Below are 19,223 nucleotides of genomic sequence, written 5' to 3' on the forward strand. Positions count from 1 at the left end.
GTAAGAACTAACGGAGACTGTGTACCTGAGTTACTGCCAAAGGGCACGTTCTCCACAGAACTGCAGGTGTAGAGTCTGAGCTGGGCCTTGGAGCTTTAGTTCCTCTCCACTGCGTCCTCCAGCCCCCTTGCTCTTCCTCCAACCCTGGAAGATCCTTCAGTGGAGGTTGTAAATCTCACCCTTAAGACAGGAAGAGATGCCCTTGAGGTAGGACCTGGGTAGAGGTAGCTCTTTATCTTCTTGCTGGCTGCCTCAGTGTCCCCATAGGCTTCCACAGTATTTGCTTGGCCAGAGTCAAAATAGGCCCCAGCCAGGCTGGAAAGCTTGGGCCGGTCTCGTGTGTTGCTGGCGGAGTCACGGTGCCTGTGTCACCAAGACCTACTCCACGCTTGCGCTTGAAACTGGATGTGGGCTGAATTGGACCTTGCATTCTCCCAGAGGGCTCCTGCCGAGAGGTGTTTCAAGGTCAGGTGGGTATGACAGATTTTATTCTTTCCATAGATCATCGAAAAACAAGCAGGGCATAGCCGGAGTAGGGTATTTCGAGAGGTGGAGACGCTCTATCAGTGTCAAGGAAACAAGTGAGTACAGTCTTGGGCTACTTGCTGCTTCTCTTGGGAGGATGCTTAGCTGTAGAAAAGGTCATTTCTTACCACCTCCTGACCCCAGCATTTAGCTCACATGCCTTGGCCACAACTGCAGAGGATTCCTTCTGCCTTTCCGTGTTTAAGAGAGGGAGGGGAGAGGGGACGCGGCAGGAGCCTTTGCTTCTGTTCAGGCTGAAGTACTATAAATAACAACCCAGGCAAGCTGGAAGAGAGAGCGATCCGAATGAGGGGCTGGGAGAAGATGGGGTTCCCTCCTTCAAGTGCCTGTGGGAACAAGGCTGACCGAGTGTCACCCGGCACACACCGTGAGGGCCCAGCTTTCATGACTAGATGAGGACAATGAGAGCTAGTACGAATACCACCGTGTTCCGTACCCAGCATGTTAGCGTGTGTGCGGCCGCCACTCAGGCGCCGGGCGCCCGCCTAGCACTCTGCGGGCCAGCTGGGCCAAGGTGGTCTCCGCCCCCGCCTCAGCCGGCTCACCACCAGCTCCAAATGAGTGCTTCTCCCGCGGTGGCTTTAAATCAGGGTCACCTCTAAGACTCTGCTTCCCCCCTCTTCCCTGCACAGCAGGGTCAATGGGGAGCCAGCGACCAGGTATTGATGGCTTTGTCATTAAGCTTGGAGGATGGGGGCTGCTGTTGATTTAACTCCAGGCGCTGCTTCTACAATCTTCTTTCAAATCAGGCCATTTTAGTCATCTTATTTAGAAGCCTTCACACTAGTGAAAGCCTGGTGTCTCCCAAAGTGGTCAGCATTTTTTTATGAGGGACAGATTTTTATTTTCAGCCCTGCAGCTTCTGAGTTCAGCATTAGAGCCTCTACTTGGTTTATTTCATTCTTTAAAAGAAAAAAAGCCCCCAACACGTCCAATATCCAGGCCGCCGGCTTTCCTCCTGAGTTCCGAGACGACCTTGTTGGTGGCGGGGTAATGCTCAGGCCGACAGAGAGTGCTCACCGGGGAAGGCCACAAGTGCTACGGTGGCCGGGAACGCGGCCGTTTCATTAAGCAGCGCTTAGCAGTTAGGGTCTAGCGGTGCCCACGTTAGGCCCCAAGTCTATTTGACAGATGTTTCCATTTTCTCCAGGCAATGTAAATACTGCCCTGTGATTTATGGGCAAGAGGGAGGGCAAGTAATTATTTGCTGCTTGCCTCCAGGACACACACCTACTATTCAGTGTTATTAGCCGCAATTGCTTCCAGTCGGCTGCAGATTTTATTCAGTTTAATGTGACCGGGACTTTTTTATAACTCTACCTAGTGGGTTTTAGGGTTGGGGTTTGACAGCACAGACTTGGTGAAAACACCAGAGACTGAACATTATGGAAAGATAAGGTGACCTGAGTCTTGCTAACACCATTGGCTACTTCTCAGACATGAGTCTTTAATAAGCATTCTGATTTCAGGTTGATTTCTGCCCTGCTACAGGGCATATGTATATTTTTTTCATTGTATATTTGTAAGTGGGCTTTAATATATAATACCATTTCCCTTTTTTTCCCTTTCCTCCTGTTTTTTCCTATTTAAGGAACATTTTGGAGCTGATTGAGTTCTTTGAAGATGACACAAGGTTTTACTTGGTCTTTGAGAAATTGCAAGGAGGTACTTACTGTTGAGTATGTGTTTGGACTTCTGATTAAGACCCAGGGTGGTGATCATCCATCATGAATCCCAGAGACTTCTAAAATGAGTCAAGCTAATAAAAAGGATGAAGGACTTAAAACTGCCCTTGATTTGGGAGAAGGGAGGCCGGAGGGAAGGATGTTAATTAGCATTTTGCAGAGCCTAGAATGTCACCTGTGTGGACATTCTATAAATGCCTTCTCATTGTAATAGGACTCATGTATAGATACATTTAGGCATCAATTTATCAATCCATTGTTTTGATGTGTTCACTATTTAAACTAATTATGGGGTGGAAACTTTTGCATACGTTGTGAAGTCCAGAAAGGCTCACCAGAGGAGAGGAGGATCCCATGGCTTAGGAAGTAGACCCAGGATAGAGAGGAGGCCTGAGGATCTGTATCCTTCAGATGGAAAGATGCCACTCTTGACCGTCACCACTGCTGCCATCACCCACACCCACACCCACAATCACTGGAACGTGTACTCAGGTTGCTTTTCTGACATAGAGAATGGGATAGAGCAGCCCTTGCCCTCACCATCACTCACCCAGCCTGAGGACAGATTTGCAGGGTGCAGGTTAGGGAGGATATCTGGAGCTGAGTGGGGGGCCATGTGGAGGGGTTTGGTGGTTAAGGGAGCATGCTCTAGACCCAGCAAAGCTGGATTTAAGTGTAGCTCCATCACTTACTAGCTGTGTGACTTTGGGCAAGTCACATAACCTTTCTAAACAGTGTTCTCATCTGTAAAATAGGGACTATGACAGCACTTACCTCTTTCAGTAGCTCTGAAGATGCAGTGAGATCATTCATGTGACATGCTTGGCACAGTGCCCTATGGGCACTAAGGGTCCAATAAATGTCAGCTATTAATATTATTAAAACAATTGGGTATGCCGAAGGCTATCTTAGGAGTGGGTAGCATATTACTGTCTATCTGCCCTTTTAACAAATTTGGAAGCAAGAGACTCACTACAGTAGAGCAAATATGAGACTAGCCAGGAGCCAGTTATCTGGGAATGTTCCCTAGCATGCCGGGATCCTTTCATTGTTTAATCTGACAAGTGAAAGATCTTTTATCCCTTCCCTATGCCAAAAACCAGCAATAAGTAAATATGTGCCATTTTTAAAAAAGATTTATTTATTTGAGAGAGAGAGAGCAGGGGGAGGGGCAGAGGGAGAGGAAGAGAGACAGAATCTCAAGCAGACTCCACGCTGGGCACAGAGCTCCATCTCAGAACCCTGAAATCATGACCTGAGCCAAAATCAAGAGTTGGATGCTCAACCGACTGAGCCACCCAGGCGCCCCTGTGCCATTTTTAAGATGCAGAGATAACCCCTCCAGCCCAGAAATACTGACTTCCAGTCATGAGCACAGAGCGCATGGAGCCAGGCCATGTGCTCATGCCTGTGCCATATGTTCATGCCCTTGCCCTGCTCAGCACCACCAAGACATTACATTTAAAATGCTGGGGATCATCTGTAAATGTATTGCTTAGAGTGCAGCCCTGCTGAGGCCAGAGCCACTGCAGTAGGTAAGGAGACTGGTTGATTCAGGGTAGCCCATGCCCCCAGCAGTCAGACGACACATCCAGTTGAGGGGCAGTCTATACAGGTTCTAAGGCCAGACTTACTGGGCTTAAGTCCTGATGCCTCCACTTACTGGTGTGTCATCTTGAGCAAGTTGCTTAGCCATTCTTGGCTTCAGGTTCCCCATCTATAGAACGGAGATAACTATATTTTGTACAATTTGCACAGTTGTGGTTAAGGCTAAGATAATCTATTTGAAGACTACTACATAGTGCCTGGCACATAGTAACTACTCAATAAATGTTAGCCGTTGCCAACAAAAAATAATATTATTAATAATAAATAGGAAAGTCAGAGGGAAAGCACTTTTCCCCCTTTTTCTAGACTTTCTAGACCTTTACATATCTGTTGAGGGTGTGGCGTTTCTGTTTGAAGGCTTGTGCTCTTGTTTGGATCTGAGATCAGATGCAGAGGAGGAAATGTTCCTATGGAGAGGCCCCCCAACCTCATGTGGATTCACTTTTAATTCTTTCTTATTTCAGAAGCCAGATCTGCCTCAATGGCATTAATATTTTTGGTCATACAAATAGTTGTTTTCTCTCCCTTCTGTGCTCATCATGGGCAGGCACAGAAGATGGCAGTCCAGTTCTGTTCAGTCTTTTTTTAAGATTTTATTTATTTATTTGACACAGAGAGATAGAGAGCACAAGCAGGGGGAGCGGCAGGCAGAGGGAGAGGGAGAAGCAGGCTTCCCGCTGAGCAGGGAGCCCAATGTGGGGCTCGATCCCAGGACCCTGGGATCACGACCTAAGCCGAAGGCAGTTGCTTAACCAACTGAGCCACCCAGGCGCCCCATGTTCAGTCCAGTTTTGTGCTGGTACCTCCTCTGTGCCAAGTACCACACTTGGTGCTGGACATTTAGTGATGAATAAGGCTATGTCCCCACCCCAAACTTGTGCAGACTTGACCTCTGAGAACTTATACTTCCTAGGGCCCGAAACGTCATACCTGTGTGTCTCTTCTGCTCCCCAGGCTCCATCCTGGCCCACATCCAGAAGCAGAAGCACTTCAATGAGCGAGAAGCCAGCCGAGTGGTACAGGATGTGGCCGCTGCGCTTGACTTCCTGCACACCAAAGGTGAACCAGGCCTTTGCCTCGGTGATTGGGTTGGACCGGCCAGCCTCTGGGGACGGAAGGGGAGGGGCAGATCAGGCAGAGAACTAGGCCAGGAGCTAGTGCAGCTCACAGCCCCACGCATGAGGGTGAGGGAGTGAGCCAGGATGGTGCTGGGCTTCGGATTTGGATGGCAGGCAGATGTGGTGCTATTAAGAAGGGTAGAGACACGGGAGAAAGAACGGGGGAAAAAAGAGTAAATTTCATGACGAATAAGATGTATGAGTGTGTGGGTATGGATGATCTCCTTTTCCTGTCCTAGAAGGATGCAAGCCTCATCATAATACTATTCTAGTATAAATATTTGGGTGTTTTCTAGTTTTTGTTTTTAAAGATTTTATTTATTTATTTGACACAGAGACAGCGAGAGAGGGAACACAAGCAGGGGGAGTGGGAAAGGGAGAATCAGGCTTCCTGCCGAGCAGGGAGCCCGATGTGGGGCTCGATCCCAGGACCCTGAGATCATGACCTGAGCCGAAGGCAGTCGCTTAACCAACTGAGCCACCCAGGTGCCCCTTCTCGTTTTGTTTTTTGTTTTTTGTTTTTTTTTTAACTCAGGACCCTGTGATTAAGATCTGAGCTGAGATCACTTAACCAATTAAGCCACCCAGGCACACCCTTCTAGTCTTTTAAAATATGTCACCTGTATCTCTCTTTTCAAAATCAGCACGATAGTATATATCTAGTTTTATATCTTGTTCACGATAAATGGAAAATGCATTTTTCTACTAACGTGGTTAAGTTTGAGGTATCTGTTGAACATGATGGTAAATTGCAGGTTGCTGTTGTCTGAATTACACTTCAGTTTACAGTCCCTTATCTAGGACTGATTGTTTAAGAACTTTTATAGTGAATTAAATCTTTTTACAAATTGTTTTTATATTTCCATAAATATGTCTGATGGTTACATTTTTAAAACGTGCCTAACAGCAGTGCCATGGAAAAACGAATTCTAGCATTACCTTTTTACCAGCTATGTGCTCTCTCAGTAATGATGTCTTCCCGCAGAATTACAGTGAGAAGAGAGGTAATTACTTCATCAACAGTAGTTAAACGCTGCTCTGGTTAGCGTGCGGCACTATTCTCGCTCGCTTACAGAGCGGTGTGGGCCTGTGTCTGAATCGTGTATGTATAACACAGTTGGGGCACAGTGCCCGGCATGTAGTAGTTCTGCAAGAGTGTTCCTTCCTCCACCCTGATCTGCCGCCAGACAGAAAGCATTTTCATTCCTAATATTAATTCCTTTAAAATAAAGCCATCTGTCTGGTGACAGGAGGGGGTGGATTGAATAGTTGGTAACTTAGCTCTGCTCCCTTCCCCATTGTGGATATTGGCCGGCCACATAGGTTGTGAGAGCCCCAGGCCACTTCTAGGCGCTCTGGGCACACATCCCACCTTGTGCCAGCAGCTCAGTGCATGCTGGGGGCATGTGTGCAGGGAGTTCAGCCTCACTGGTCCTACCTCGTTTCCTCCCGTGGCTGAAGGGAGATCTCCACGCTGACAGTGGCCACGTTGGACGCCTGACTGGCACATGGGACGCAAGTTCCTAGAAGGGGTGTCTGTACTTTCCCCAGCATGATGAATAGCACTAGTTCTGTTTCTGAGAGCCGGGATGCATGTAGGTAACACCTGCTTGACAAAGATTTACAACTGTTCCCCGAGCTGCCTCTGCAGATTGCAAAACTGGGTCACGCTTTTTGCAAGACCCATACCTTAGAGGGGGGCAGAGGCGGTTTTATTTTTTATTTATTTATTTTGTAGAAGAAGGCAGTAAAGGGAACAGAGTTGGTGTGGTGGTAGGAGTTCTGAAGTGCTTGCTAACATCTAGCGGACCAGCTGCCCATGTGACTTGAAGTTGGGATGAAAAACAATTTCTAGCTGAACTTGGCTGTTTTCTAAATAACTTCACACTGGGAAGATGGATTGGGCAGGAATGGGTCAGCCCGGAAACAAGTTCCGCACTTTTAAATACTGGACATGCTGCAGCTTAACCTCTGGGAAATGAAGCAGAGCAGCTCGATGGCCGGCGTGTTCACAGAGGCAGGCCCATTATTCCGGCATGGCGCTCAGTTCTCAGGCTGGGGGACAACCGGGGCCTTCGGCACCTATTTGGAGAGCAAGGCTCCGTGTGTGGCTCGTGATCCTTCTGTGGGAGCACTTGCTGTAATGGAAAATATCTTTCACTTTTAGTGCAGCAAGCTGTAGCCCGACTCAATTTGTGCAGCCTGGACTGAGTTGCTCTGGGTTCTCATTCAATTAGGTGACTGATGAAGTTACTTAGCCTGCTGGAGCTCAGGTTTTCCCTCCCTGGTGAAGTGCCTCGGGTGGGCTGGGCCTCTGCCTCCTAGCGGGAAATCGGAGGGCGGCCTGAGAAGTTGGTCATCAAGGGAGTTTTAGGAAAGCAGATTCTGCTTTTTCCTATGATTCCGTGAATCCTCTGCTACTTTCCAGTACTTCTGAGCACCAGCTGTTTGGCTCTTGCTCAACCTTCCAGCCCTTCTGTCTCTGCATTGTGCATTCTGCAGAAGGAAAGAGAGATGGAGTTTCTGTGTCCACCACGCCCTATGAGTTGGTTCTCTGTCCCTGTCTTTGGTCAGAAGGTGGTTTTTCCCCACGTGCCTCCTTGGCCAGGTCAGCAGCTTTTAACCCTTCATGGAGTAAGCTGCTGCCTGTGTCTCCTTCAGGAAGTCTCATCAAAATGCAGAGGAGGGAGGTGTCTCTTAAGAACAGTACCCTCGAGCCAAAGCAGTCCTTGCTGTGCTTCCGACAGGACTGTCTTGGACATGCAGAGCAGGTGAGAAGGGGATTGGACAAGCTTTGGAAGATTTGTTAACTAACACTTGGTCCTCTGAACATGCAGGGAGTCCCAGCTAGGGAATCATTTTTTTTTTTTTAAGTCGGCCACACAAGAAGAAATGAGGTAGAGCAGCTTCAGCCCCCTGAGATGCTCTTAAACAAGGCAATGATTATTTCTGCATTGTGGTTTCAAGCATGGCCATTTGCAGGGCTCTTTGCTCTGCTTCATATTAGGCTTCTTATTCTTGGTTGTCACTGCAGTGCTGAGAGGTAGGCTAGCTGGGATTCATTTAGCCCCCTTCTTATCCCTGCCCGACTTCTAAAGCTTCGGCTTCAAAAGAACTTGCAGAATCAACTGTGCTTTTGGTTCGTCTCTGGTTACTTCTGCCTCCTGCAGCTCGTTGATTTTTTAATGTACCATAATTGGGAATTAATCTGCGAACAACAGCATTTGGAAAAAATTAATTGTGTGTGGAATGTTTGATAATTATGTGCATATGTTAACCATTTCTTTGCTCTTGTCATTTCAGGCATCGCTCACCGCGATCTGAAGCCGGAAAATATTCTGTGTGAGTCTCCAGAAAAGGTACTTAGGGCTGACTTGTTGGGGGTCACAGTTTACACTGAAGTGGGGAAGCCACCTCTATTTTCAGTTGGGTCGTTAGCAGTTCTCTCAGCCTCAGGTACCAACCTGCACTGATTACTATGGACACATGAGAATGTTAGACCAAATGTGTAGTGTTTCTGCATTCTAAATTGGCTTAATCCCTGTCTCTTCTTTGCTCTTTATCAACAGTGTGATTGGCTTACACCTGAGAGTTTGTAAAACTCTGCACGAAATGAATGTTTTCTAGCCCAGTGCACCTGTCTTTAGAGCAGCTGGTGTGAGCCATAAACAACTCAATCTTCTGTGAAGCCAATCTTTGCCTAGAAAGGATGTTTATGCTACGGTGTATGCCAGCTAGTGCCCACCACTTGAAGTACTAATTAGGAAGCAAGTTCCTGAAAAGGGTTTCTGTTTCCATTTTTATTTCCAAAGATGCCCATTAAAAAGCAAACATATAGATTGGGTGTTGAACAGATGCATCCTATTTTAAACTTTACCTTAACCTACCAGTAAATGGAAGTGTTTGCACTTCCGTAAGCATGTAAGAATTTGACAGATTCTGTGTTTGTTTGGAGGGATTGAGGCCCTGGTGGTTTTGCTGGCACACATTCATGGCTCTGTGTGTATGTATATGGGTGCATATGTATGAACACACATTGTCAGTCTGAATTAAGGGATAGCCCATAAACAGAAACGGCTGCAAGAGAATGTGGTGAGTGTAAGCTGCTCCTTACAGCTCTTCTGTGGGGAGTAGTAATACATTACCTCAAATAAGATCTTGTGATTTCCTGTCAGTGGCTCTGGCATAAGACTTTATAATTTGTCACCATTATCATTATGATTATTAATAATAATTATAGTTAACATTTCTTGAGTACTTACATTGTGCCAGGCACTTATTAAGTATTTGTAAAATCTCATGAGGTGTAGGTACTATTACTATTCTCATTGTACGGATGATGAAACTGAAGCTCAGGTAGATTAAGAAGCCTGCCCAAAGTCACTCAGCTGGTAAGTAGTAGGGTATATAGATTAAAACTGAGGTAGTCAATCTGGCCCCAGAACTCCACAGACACTCTGATCTACTCTCTTGCCTCCAGTTCACAATATGCTTTCATGGCTTTTGTCCTTTCATTTGATCTTAATGGCTCAGGATTACTGCCCCTTTTCTATGGTTGAAAAACTAAAACTGAGAGCAACCCAAGCATCAAAAGACATTATCCAGAAAATGAAAAGATAAGCCGAGAATGGGAGAAAATATTTGCAAAGCATATATATGATAAGGCTTTAATATCCAAAATATAAAGAACTTCTAAAACTCAACATCAAAAAGACAACCCAATTTTAAAAATGGGCAAAGAACTTGAATAGACATTTCCCCCAAAAAGTACACAGATGGCCAATAGCGTATGAAAAGATGCTCAACATCCTTGGTCATTAGGGAAATGTTGATCAAAACCACCATTAGGGGCACCTGAGTGGCTCAGTTGGTTAAGCATCTGCCTTCAGCTCAGGTCATGATCCCAGAGTCCTGGGATCAGGCCCCACATGGGGCTTCCTGCTCAGCGGGAGTGTGCTTCTCCTTCTCTCTCTGCTCCTCCTCCCGCTCATGCTCCCTCTCTCTCTCTCAAATAAATAAATAAAATCTTAAAAAAACATTAGACACCACCTCACAGCTGCTAGGATGGTTAGAATTTTAAAAAGAAGAAAAAACCAGAGAAGAGCAAATGCTGATGAGGCTGTGGAGAAATTGGAACCCATGGCCAGTGGGAACAGGAAATGGTGTGGCCGCAGTGGAAAGCAGCATGGCAGTTCCTCACCAAGCTAAACAGGATTACCATACCACTCAGCAGTTCCACACCTATGTATATACCCAAAAGAATTGAATACAGAGGTTTGAACTTGAATATCAGTGTTCATTGGAGCATTATTCACAACAGCCAAAGCTGGAAACAACCCAAGTGTCCATCAATAGGTAAATGGATAAACAAAATATGGTCCCTCCATACAATAGAATATTGTTCAGCCACCCCACAGTAGAAGTTCTGATCCACACTACACCATGGACGAACCTTGAAAGCAGTATGCTAAGTGAAATAAGCCAGACACAAAAAGGCAGATATTGTGTGATTCCAGTTAGTGAAACATCTGAAATAGCCAAATTCATACAGACAGAAAGTAGATGAGATATTTACTGGGGAGTGGGGGGAATGGGGAGTTTCTACCTGATGGTTTCTGTTTGGGATGATGGAAAACTTTTGGAAACAGATCCTGGGGATGGTTGAATAACAGTGTGGCTGTAATTAGTGCCACTGAATTATACATTCAAAAATGGCTAAAGTGGATTATTTTATTTTATATATGTTTTATCACAGTAAAAAAAAGAGAGGTTAAGTGAAAAAGAAGGGTATAAGAGAGAAGGAGGAGGAAGGGAGGGGAGAGGAAAGAAAGGAAGGGAGGAAGGGAAGTTGAGAGACTTTCGGCTTCCCCAGCAGGTCAGCGGCTGAGCTGGGACTCCCACAACCAGCATTTCTGAGAGGCTCACTGTGCTGCTTCCACCACGCAGGCCATTCTCCTGCATGCACGTGAGGTGCCCTCCTGGTCAGCTCCGGAGATGACTCACGCTGTCTGTGGTTTCAGGGGCAACATCCAGTTTGGGTGACCAGCCCTCCCAGTTTGCTCGGGCCCGAGGGGTTTCCCAGGATACACAGCTTTCAGTGCTGCAACCAACAAAGTCCCAAGCAAGCAAAGATGAGTTGGTCACCCCAAGCCACCTGAGGTGGTACCCTCCACTGAATGGGCCACAAAGAGCCTTTCAGGAATACATATTTACTTCTCTGATTCTGCAGCCTACACCATCATTTGTCATTTGTGGGCAAGATTTCCGTAGGTTTGCTGCTCGTTTTACTAAGTACGCAGCAGCCTGGCACCACGTAGCACGCACATTTTCTCTTAGGAAGTGAGGAAAGAGCGTGGGGCAGAGGACACCTCAGGATAAATTCTCAAGTGGTTTCTAACCCAAGGACAGTAAACATGACGTGGCAGAAAAAGCTGGGCTTTGGCATGGCAGCCGTAGAGAGAGAGAGTGTGTGTGTGCAATAGTTAGAGCCAGCGAGTGAGAGGGGAAGGAGTGAGGGAGGGTGAGTGACTGTGTCATAGTCACATTGGTCTCCTGGTGCCCTTGGGTTTCTTATATTTGTAACCTTTGCTTTTTGCGTTCCTTTTCAGGTGTCTCCGGTGAAAATCTGTGACTTTGACTTGGGCAGTGGGGTGAAGGTGAACAACTCCTGCACCCCCATAACCACACCAGAGCTGACCACTCCAGTACGTATGGCTGGGCACCCTGTACCACCTCCTTCAGGACTCCTGTACCCTTGGAGTACCCCCAACCCAAAGCTGGAGTCCAGAACAGAGAGCTAAGGAAGGAAAACCGAGTGTTTCTGCCTGAGTTGTCATTTGGCCACTTTGTGAGCCACCCCCACCCACCCCGTCAGGGCTTAGTTGCTAATGAAACTGACATGGGAGCTTTTTGTTTGGGGCAGGTCCTCTGCCAATGATGAGACAAATTGTATCTGTGGGAACAGGCTGAGGGCTGACTCCTGACCCAGGTAAAGACAGACACTAGCCCAGGCCAGCCCTTTGCACCTGAGCACACGATAGCTCTGAGTCCCACTCTCCCTGGCAGCGTCTCAGCACATCCCCCTGTGATGGAGGAGGGGCAATGTGGTCTCTCTGTGGCCAGAACTGAGAGGTCCCAGCTCTCCGCATGTAGGATCACTTGCCTGAGTTACCTGTTGCTTCCTTCACTTCACATTTCATGCCCAGATGTGCAGCTGGGAGCTGTTCTTCCTTAGACATCTCTTGTACATACCCAATGTACTATAATTATTATGAGTCTTTTGAGATTTGCATGTTTCATAAGTGATTTTTCCTAATAACCTTTTTTAAGACATGCATTTCAATGTGCTTGTATCTTATTCTAATTGACATTATTAGAAATGTTTCTGTATTAGCTTCTACTACACTGAGCTACCTTGTTCTCAAAGTCATTAACTCTAATTGCCAATAATATGGAAAATGTCCTTTCTCCACTTCCTATCTTCCCATCTAATTAGTTGTGTGTGTTGGGGGCCAGGGAGGCATCTCTTGGCAAGGCTGCAGTAAGGAAGAGGGGAGCAAAAAGAATTTGTTTTGTTTTTATCAGCATCTTATATGCAAGGATGGAAGGAAAGAATCCCGAATTCTTGTACTGGGATTTGAAACCAAATCCCTGCCCCCTCCTCGTCCTTCATTTTCCCATCTATAAATGGGAGAAGTGGGGAGATTGGATTTGTTCTAAGAGCTTTCCCAGCTTGGATGGACTCTTTAATTCTGAATTCTTATACCTCCTTGGTCTAAGCTGGCAGAGAAGCTTGGCAGGGACTTCACTTTAAGAACTCCTTATCTTATGGGGGCGCCTGGGTGCCTCAGTCAGTTAAGTGTCCAACTCTTGATCTCAGCTCAGATCTTGATCTCAGGGTCGTGAGTTCAAGCCCTGTGCTGAGCATGGAGCCTACTTAAAATTTAAAAAAAAATGAAGAAGAAGAAGAAAAAGAAAGAAAAAAAAAAGAACTACTCGCTTTATGGGACTGGATGTCCACAGACCCCCTCCTGGACCCGTGCCCCTGGTACATTGAAGTACCTGTACATTAAGTGATTGTCTGCAGAGAGCTGAGCAGCTTCTTGACCAGGTGCCTCTGCCTACTGGAGAAGGACCTGGAAAGATGGGAAGGTGACCTGGAACTGGTCATGTGGATCATGGGGAACACTAGGACTCCATTTCCAAACGCTCAGTTAGCCCAGCTTTTCCAGGTGCCCTGGTGGTATCAGGTGAGCCCTCTGGCCGGCTTTCCTGGCAACTCCTTGCTCTTCTGTCCCATCCTCCTGCTGAAGTCCCATGACATTCTGCTCTTTGCCATCTCCTCTCCCTGTGACTAAGCCTCTCTCTTCTCTGCCATTTCCCCTCCCAACCTCGGCTCCCACAGTGTGGCTCTGCAGAGTACATGGCCCCGGAGGTGGTGGAGGTCTTCAGGGACGAGGCCACCTTTTACGACAAGCGCTGTGACCTGTGGAGCCTGGGCGTGGTCCTCTACATCATGCTGAGCGGCTACCCCCCCTTCGTAGGTCACTGTGGGACCGACTGTGGCTGGGACCGGGGAGAGGTCTGCAGCGTGTGCCAGGTGAGCACAGCTCAGGGACCCGCTGCACGGGGCATGCCCAACAGGACTGGGCTGGAGGTGTTCCTGCTCCAGAAGGGGGTCTCTAGTGCCTCTTTCCCCTTCTGTCCAAGGGCCTGCGACAGGGGGAGAGAGAGACAGGCTTAGCTGGGAGTTCAGGGGAGAGTTGTTAGAGCAGACCATACCCGAGCTGAGCCTTCATACATGAGTCTTGCCCAAGAAATAGAAGCAGGAGTGGCAGTACCAGCCAAGACATGGAGGAGTGAGACAGCTGCATGTGTATGGGGGAAGAAGAGTAGAAGTGTAAGGTTGGCAGTGGGGGGAGCTATAACCGGACAGATTGCCAGGGGCCCATTTGTGGGGGCCCCATATGAAGGGCCGAGGAATTTGGGCTGTGTTCCCTAGTTGGCATTCCCCAGGTGTCACCTGCCCAGCCCTCCAAGTAGCCTAGCCATCTCTGCCCGACAGGGGCATTCTGTGTGGTGTGATGACTTAGCGGGGATGGGGAGCCAGGGAGGGCCCTGGCCTGTAGCATCCCCAGGCCATGAGCTGCAGCTTCAGCTAAAGCCAAGGGGACCCAGGGTGACCAAATCAATGGCAGGCACATTCCGCTTATTCCCTGGGAGCGTGGCCTCAGGAGGAATCTTCTTTACCTAGAACAAGCTGTTCGAGAGCATCCAAGAAGGCAAGTATGAGTTTCCTGACAAGGACTGGGCACACATCTCCAGCGAGGCCAAAGACCTCATCTCCAAGCTCCTGGTTCGAGATGCAAAGCAGAGACTGAGTGCTGCCCAAGTTCTGCAGCACCCTTGGGTGCAGGGGGTGAGTAACCCGGGGAGGGGCGGCAGTCCACCTCCTGAGGCCTGTAGCGTGGCCGTGAGGAAGCTTTTAGAGTAGCGAGTACTGGACAGCAGCCCAGGTGGCTGACCTCAGCTGGAGGGAGACCAGCTTCAGTCCCTGCCCATGTGGAGTGAAGTGGCCACTGACGTAGCCCCGCAAGGAGCCCCTTACTGGTCATAGACTTGGCTCTAACCTTGGCCTCGGACTAGGCTTCTAACTGAGCCTTGCCTCTCAGGAATGAGCAGAGGCCTCTGGGGGATTTGGCACACTCATCAACCACTGGCAGAGGCACACAGTCTCGGAAGCAGCCTGGTATTGGCGTTGGGGCCTGTGGCACCCTCCCCTTAGATAGACATGTCATGAGCTGAGAACGCTCAGAAGCAGGGCCTTGCTTCCCTGCTTGCAGTGAGGATGCATTCAGGGCACAAAGGTTCTCCTCGTGGTCCTGGGGTGCAGCTTGCCTAAAAGGCAGATGGCGGTGTTTTCCTCAAACAAAGGATCTAGGTCTTTACCAGAAAACATTTTTAACCATCCTCCTCAGTTAGGCATGTTACCTGACTTCTGCCCCTCCAAGGGGTCTGCCAGACCTCCTGTGATTTACTGTGTCATTGGTCTGCCAGGCCCTAGCCAGCCTCAGTGGCCCTTCCAGTGGAAGGAAACAAACATTGCCAGCCCCATGTTATAGGGGGGACCCAATCTAAGAATCTCTGAGTGGCTGATTTCTAGCCACCCAAGAGTTGCTAAATTTACTGAGCACCTACCCCATGCCAGACTCTGGTGATACTGGGATGAGTAAGACCCAATCCCTGTCTTCTTACTCTAGTGGGGAGGGGGAGACAAAGGCATAAATTATGGGATCGTGTAGCAAATGCTCATCAAAAGTGCTAGGGGCACAAAAGGACGAGGTTCCACCTCTGCTTGGACAGGGGTAGGGAGGTGGCAGGGGTGGGAGAATGAATGCTTCTCAGGGGAAGTGACCACCGAGCTGGGTCTTGGAGGATAAAGAAGACTTTGCCAGGCAAAGGGAGTGAATCTCCATGCAGAATCAGCTGGGTTCAAGCTGTCCTTTCTTGCTCTCTCCTTGGAAGGTCTGACCCTGCAGGCAAGCTTGGCCAAGTGTCTGTGCTGGGCCAGGAGGCTGTAGTGGCCTACCCACTCTGCACTGGGGTGGGTCGGGCAGCTCTTGAAGGAGGGAGCAGTGCTTACCCCCACGTCTATCCTTCCCATTCTAGCAAGCTCCAGAAAGGGGACTCCCCACGCCGCAAGTCCTCCAGAGGTAAATGCTCCAACCACACCTGATGCCCTTCTTTCTTTGGCTTTGACTTTCCCTCAAACTCTCAGCCACGTTGGGGTGGAGGTGGGGTAGGGAGCCTAGCTCTAGGCTCAGGTGTCATCCTCCTGAAGGGGCTCCCCGGCCTGCCCTCTTTCCCCTCTTCTCTGCTGCCACCTGACGGCCTCCCCTGCCCTCCAGCTCCTTCAAGGCCCCTCAGGTGCTGTTTGCAGGAGAAAAAACGGTTTCCATGTCTGTTTGCATCTAACTAGAAATCACCATTTATAGCCCAAAGACCTTATCTGTAGGTTATTCACCCCAAGGTTCCCTCCCTCGGCTGCGGGTTGGTGACAGTAGCAGGAGGGGCACTGTGAGGCAGTAGGACCAGTTGTCCTGTCACCACTAGACACAGTAATAGTAATGGCCACACTATAGTAAATGCATATCACACGCAGGATATGGTGCTAAGGGCGTTACAGAGATTCTATTCATAATCTTTATGATAAATTTAAAGGAAAGGTGTTCCTATTACCCCATTTTATGGATGAGAAAACCAAGAATAGAGATTGAGGTAACTCACTCAGGGCCACACAGTTGCCTTGGGGAGTTGGACTTTGAACCTGGATCTGTTTGACTCTGGTGCCTTTTAACACCAGACCGTGTTCCTAGTGAGCACTGCCCTATTCCCAAAGGACCAGGGCTACCACACTGGGAAGCCCTCCAGGGAGCCATCTCATGACCAGGTGCTGGGAGTTACACGGGAAGTCTTACATCACCGTAATCGCCATTGGGGTGAGCCAGAATGCTGCTGCCGGGGGTGGGCCGGCCTGATTCTCTGGAGCTGCGTCCAGGTGCCTTGAGGCTCCGAACCTGTGGTCCACCTTAGAAGATGTATCCGGCAGACCCACGTGCCTGCTGTATGCTAGCCCGGCTGGGCCCCGGGGATACAGACACAAGGGCACGGCCCCTGCTCTTGGAGCTCTCCACCCTGACGGGGGAGGGGGATACATGGGTGCGCGCTTCATGTGCCAGGCCCTTCCTCAGGGAGAGCTGGGTGCAGAGCGTGGGAGCGCGGAGGAGGGTGCTCTGAACAGAAGGGGACATTTGTCCCAACTCCTAAGTCCAAGGACTGTAGTTGAGGCTCAAAGCCATTCCAGCCTCAGTGAAATCAGATTGCAAACCTGGGCAAGAACGACTTTGCGGGGCGGGGGGGGGCGGGGGAGGGAGGAGCAGCCCAGAAAAAGCCTCGGGGGGTGCGGGAGTGGGCTGGCCAGGGCGCTGAGCCCCGCTTCTCTCTGCTCTGTGCTGCCCGCCCCTGTAGAAATAGCAGCACGATGGACCTGACGCTCTTCGCAGCTGAGGCCATCGCCCTTAACCGCCAGCTTTCTCAGCGCGAGGAAGACGAGCTGGCAGAGGAGTCCGAGTCGCTGGTCGAGGGCCTCTGCTCTGTGAGGCTTTCCCCTCCCTGCAAGTCGCGCCTGGCCCGCCGGAGGGCCCTGGCCCAGGCAGGCCGCAGCGGCGACCCGGAACCGTGCCCAACTCCCGCCGCACTCTGACCCACTCCGGCCACGGCTTCCCGGACCTCGGCCCGCCCGGCGCAGCCAAAGTCTGCAGAGCACGCAGAGGAAGCTGCTCCGTGGCCCCCCGTCCTGGCCAAGGCCCTGAGGTTCCCACCCAACCCCCCACCTCCCCGGAGTCCTCAAGGAAAAAGCTCCATCCGAGGGGTTGTCTTTCAAAAGGAAAGCAATCACTTGTCACTTTGCATAATCGCCTGCGGCAGGGACATCTCTGCCGGGCTCCCGCCCACCTGCTCACCCGCCTGCAGATCCAGGATCCGCCTGCTCTCCTGGGCGGGCGGGCGGCAGCGGGCTGGGGCTGTGGCCTTCAGGGAGCCAGGATTGAGAAGCGGCAGTTGACAGAGGCTCTTTACTCTCCCTACACTGTCACTGCCCCCCCACCCCCCCGCTGGTCCTTCCTTTGTCCTCCGGATGTCCTCCCCTCGGCTGAGTGAAGCCATCCCCTCAATTCAGGAAAGGGCAGGGAGCCTTCCGCGTTCAGGAGGCCAGATCAGTCTTCCAGTCTGGTACGGGAGAAGCACATAATCTTTCTTTGCTGGGACCAAAACGTGTCCCTCATTTATCATCCTCTTCCTTGTTTGGGATTGCTGCTGAAGTCAGTATTATTTCGTTTAAAAAATGTTTGTTTTTTTAACCATGCACTTCCAGCAAAGATGGGACTTTCAACTCCCACTGCAAGCCGGCGGATTTTCCAGAACATGTCATGGCGTGCTCTTCCTTGAATGTCCATGCATGTGGAAGGTTTTATTCAGCTGTTTCCTGTTATTCTAATTGGTTTTAAGCTGTTAAGACGACGAGTGACTTAGAGGCTGTGTCTGCTGGAGGGCAGCACCAGTCCAGGGCAGTTAGAAGGGGCTCCGTGCCCGAAGTAGCACCAGATCACAGGCAGCCCTGGTCCAAGCCATGCGCCGGCCTGCTGCCAGAGAGCCTGAGGGCGCATCTGGTGCCCCGAGAAGCCGAGCTGCCCAGCTGCCTGAAGAAAGTGGATCTGTACAAGTCAGACAGACACACAACAGTGCTATTATACAATGTGCTTGTTTTAATAAAACTGTTTTAAATTCTAGCTGTGGCCTTTCTGGTGGTCCTTTCCTCCCCTGTGAACCTGAGAGGGAGACAGGCCTTCTGGAGCGGGGCCGAGTCCAGCCCAGTGGGGAGAAGGTGCCCCTAATTGGGACCTCTAAATCTAGCCCCTCACTGGATCCACAAAACAAGGTGAAGGAGAGATCATTGCTTTTCTTTTTTAGGCGAGGAAATGAAGTTCCTCAACATTGGTCAGTCTCCTGTGCCAGGACCCAGAGAGGAGTGAGAAACAGCCTCTGTCCTGTAGGGTCTCCCTATCAGGTGGAAGACGAGGCATCAGCAACCGTCACACAAACCGGCTTCAAACAACGCCTTAATAGGTGTGCCCTGTGCCCAGGCCAGCCACGCGCCCAAGCAGGAGCGAAGGTCCCCTCAGTCTGGAGCAGCACTAAGCCTTTCTTGAGGATCTGTTGTGTGCCCAGGACTTGCCAGAGTTAGAACAAAGAAAAATGGTGCCTCACGTCCGCAGCTCTCGTGTTCACCATGCAAAGGGCTTTCGTGTGCTTTGTCCTGTGTCACCCTCAGAACCACACTGGAGAGGGCTGGGGTGGGAAGGGGCTTTAGAAGTTCCCAAGCCGGAGCAGAAGGGAGGTCTGAAGGCCAGGGCAGCGGACAAGGTGCTGCCGGCAGCTTCTCTCCCTGGGGAGAGGGGAGATGGGGTCAGCGGCTCCTCAGTCTAGGGCCCATCCGGCAGCATCAGTGCCTCCGTCTTGACGCTGACATCCTTTCTGTTGACAGTCTTCCCTTTGCAGCAACTGTCACCACCCTCACATCCCTGCTTCTCACTGGAGGTGGATGGGCTGGAAAAACAGGCCTGCAGAATCTAAGCCTTTTGGCCCAAAGTCTCCCAGTCCCTGGGGACTCGGAACCAGGGTATGAGTTTTGTCCCGACTCCAGCCCCAG

The 19,223-nt window shown here is 49.9% G+C and overlaps 1 protein-coding gene across 8 annotated transcripts in view; it reads left to right on the forward strand.

Annotated features, from left to right (window-relative positions):
* MKNK1 (MAPK interacting serine/threonine kinase 1) overlaps window positions 1-18,303 on the forward strand; it is a 44,064-nt gene extending 25,761 nt beyond the window's left edge. For 5 of the 8 annotated variants that reach the window (XM_078073195.1, XM_078073196.1, XM_078073198.1 and 2 more), the window contains 9 exons: window positions 502-581; window positions 2,138-2,211; window positions 4,794-4,898; window positions 8,261-8,316; window positions 11,566-11,661; window positions 13,362-13,556; window positions 14,211-14,375; window positions 15,626-15,669; window positions 16,985-18,303. In XM_078073195.1, coding sequence (XP_077929321.1) covers window positions 502-581; window positions 2,138-2,211; window positions 4,794-4,898; window positions 8,261-8,316; window positions 11,566-11,661; window positions 13,362-13,556; window positions 14,211-14,375; window positions 15,626-15,669; window positions 16,985-17,219 — 1,050 coding nt within the window. In that variant the 3' untranslated portion in view covers window positions 17,220-18,303. The remainder of the gene's footprint in view (window positions 1-501; window positions 582-2,137; window positions 2,212-4,793; window positions 4,899-8,260; window positions 8,317-11,565; window positions 11,662-13,361; window positions 13,557-14,210; window positions 14,376-15,625; window positions 15,670-16,984) is intronic. The other 3 variants (XM_078073200.1, XM_036065864.2, XM_078073199.1) reach the window with 2 other exon arrangements.
* Window positions 18,304-19,223: the final 920 nt, after the last annotated feature.

The sequence above is a fragment of the Halichoerus grypus genome, chromosome 5, assembly GCF_964656455.1.
Source record: "Halichoerus grypus chromosome 5, mHalGry1.hap1.1, whole genome shotgun sequence".
Classification (NCBI taxonomy): Eukaryota; Metazoa; Chordata; class Mammalia; order Carnivora; family Phocidae; genus Halichoerus; species Halichoerus grypus.